Below are 1,404 nucleotides of genomic sequence, written 5' to 3' on the forward strand. Positions count from 1 at the left end.
GTCCTGATTAGAAGCCCCTAAAGGCACCATTTAACCTAAGTAGAGGAACAAGATAGTGGTTAGTATTAGATAGCCTTCACTACACACATCTATATTCCTAAACTAGGAATAATTTATCTTCAAACTCAAAATCTTCTGATTAGTAAATTTAAGGGTTTGGACTAGGTAGATCTCTGATGTCACTCAACTCGAAGATTCTTTGAGGCTCTGTTCCCATGGTGCTATGGTTTCTAATATTCTAAAACACAAATCATTTTACAGAGACACTTACAGGCAGCTTCACTATCCTGCCTTGAATCTCTTCAGTCACAGTTTAAGGACAAATAGAATGGGCTTCATGATAAAGAGGAGCATCTTGAAGTCTGGAGACCCCATATTCCTGCGTAGGGCTCTTGTGAACAACCTCGGAGAGGAAAAGAAGACCAGAATTCACATTGAAAAACTTCAGAAATCTTTAATCATCCGGTTCAAAGAGATTGAGCAAGAAAAATTAGCCCTGAGAAGGTTTATGATACAGCTTCGCCAAACAACTGGTTATTTTCCTCGAATGCCTTTCTGGTGACTGATGTTACTGTAGGTGAGGAGTTCAACTGAGTTTCTATTAGAAAAAGTCTGAGTCTCCTGTTATCTCTGTGTAACCTAAGAAAGCAGTGTAAGCAACTATGACAAGTACAAAAACAGATAAAAAGATGCAAATGGAATGTCTACTGAAAATCAACTGATATCTCCTGAAAGAGAATAAGCATTGATTTTTTCCCATGATACCATTTCTTTACAACTTGAAATAGTAATATGCAATGCATATTTTCTTAAGAGATTTCCCTGAGACAAGAATAAAGCTTAGCTGTTTTCAAGATCTTTCTGATATTGACCGTGAAATACATATCATACCTGAAACATATTTGCCTTAGAATGCCTTAATTGACATAATTTCAGTTGTTTGTCTATAGTTTGAATAGCATGAATAAAAAAGTTGATGCCAAAGTTAAGAGGAAAATAATATAGTGGGAAAAGGATAGAATCTTGACTCAATTCAAGGGCCCGGGTGGTGGCTCAGTGGTAGAGCGTTTGCCTAGCATGCATGAGGTACTGGGTTTGCTCCCTGGCACCACATTAAAAATTAAAAAATAAATAAAATAAAGGTATTATGTCCATCTACAACTAAAAAATATTTTTAAAAAATAATTCAAATCTAGAAATTTGTATCTATTATATGTGTGATCCTGGAATTAGAACTCTTTTATTCAAGATGGATATAGCAATAATTATATCAAAAGATTGTTTTAAGGATTAAATAAAAGACAATATAGAGGGCATATTGTAGACATCCCTCTATGTTCCAATGGTCCCTTAACAAGGACATCAATCGTTGAATTAACACGGTTACCTCCGTAAAGCCCCTAT

General features: G+C 35.3%; 1 protein-coding gene across 1 annotated transcript; it reads left to right on the plus strand.

Moving 5' to 3' along the window:
• The first annotated feature begins 328 nt into the window (after positions 1–328).
• On the plus strand, positions 329–562 carry LOC143382570 (uncharacterized). Its single transcript, XM_076836743.1, has one exon. The coding sequence runs from the start codon at positions 329–331 to the stop codon at positions 560–562; it is 234 nt and encodes a 77-aa protein (XP_076692858.1).
• Positions 563–1,404: the final 842 nt, after the last annotated feature.

The sequence above is a fragment of the Callospermophilus lateralis genome, chromosome 17 (genome assembly GCF_048772815.1).
Source record: "Callospermophilus lateralis isolate mCalLat2 chromosome 17, mCalLat2.hap1, whole genome shotgun sequence".
Lineage (NCBI taxonomy): Eukaryota > Metazoa > Chordata > Mammalia > Rodentia > Sciuridae > Callospermophilus > Callospermophilus lateralis.

What these genes read in the sequence shown, in the direction of transcription:
- LOC143382570 (XM_076836743.1), top strand. Translation starts at nt 329, where the DNA reads ATGGGCTTCATGATAAAGAGGAGCATCTTGAAGTCTGGAGACCCCATA.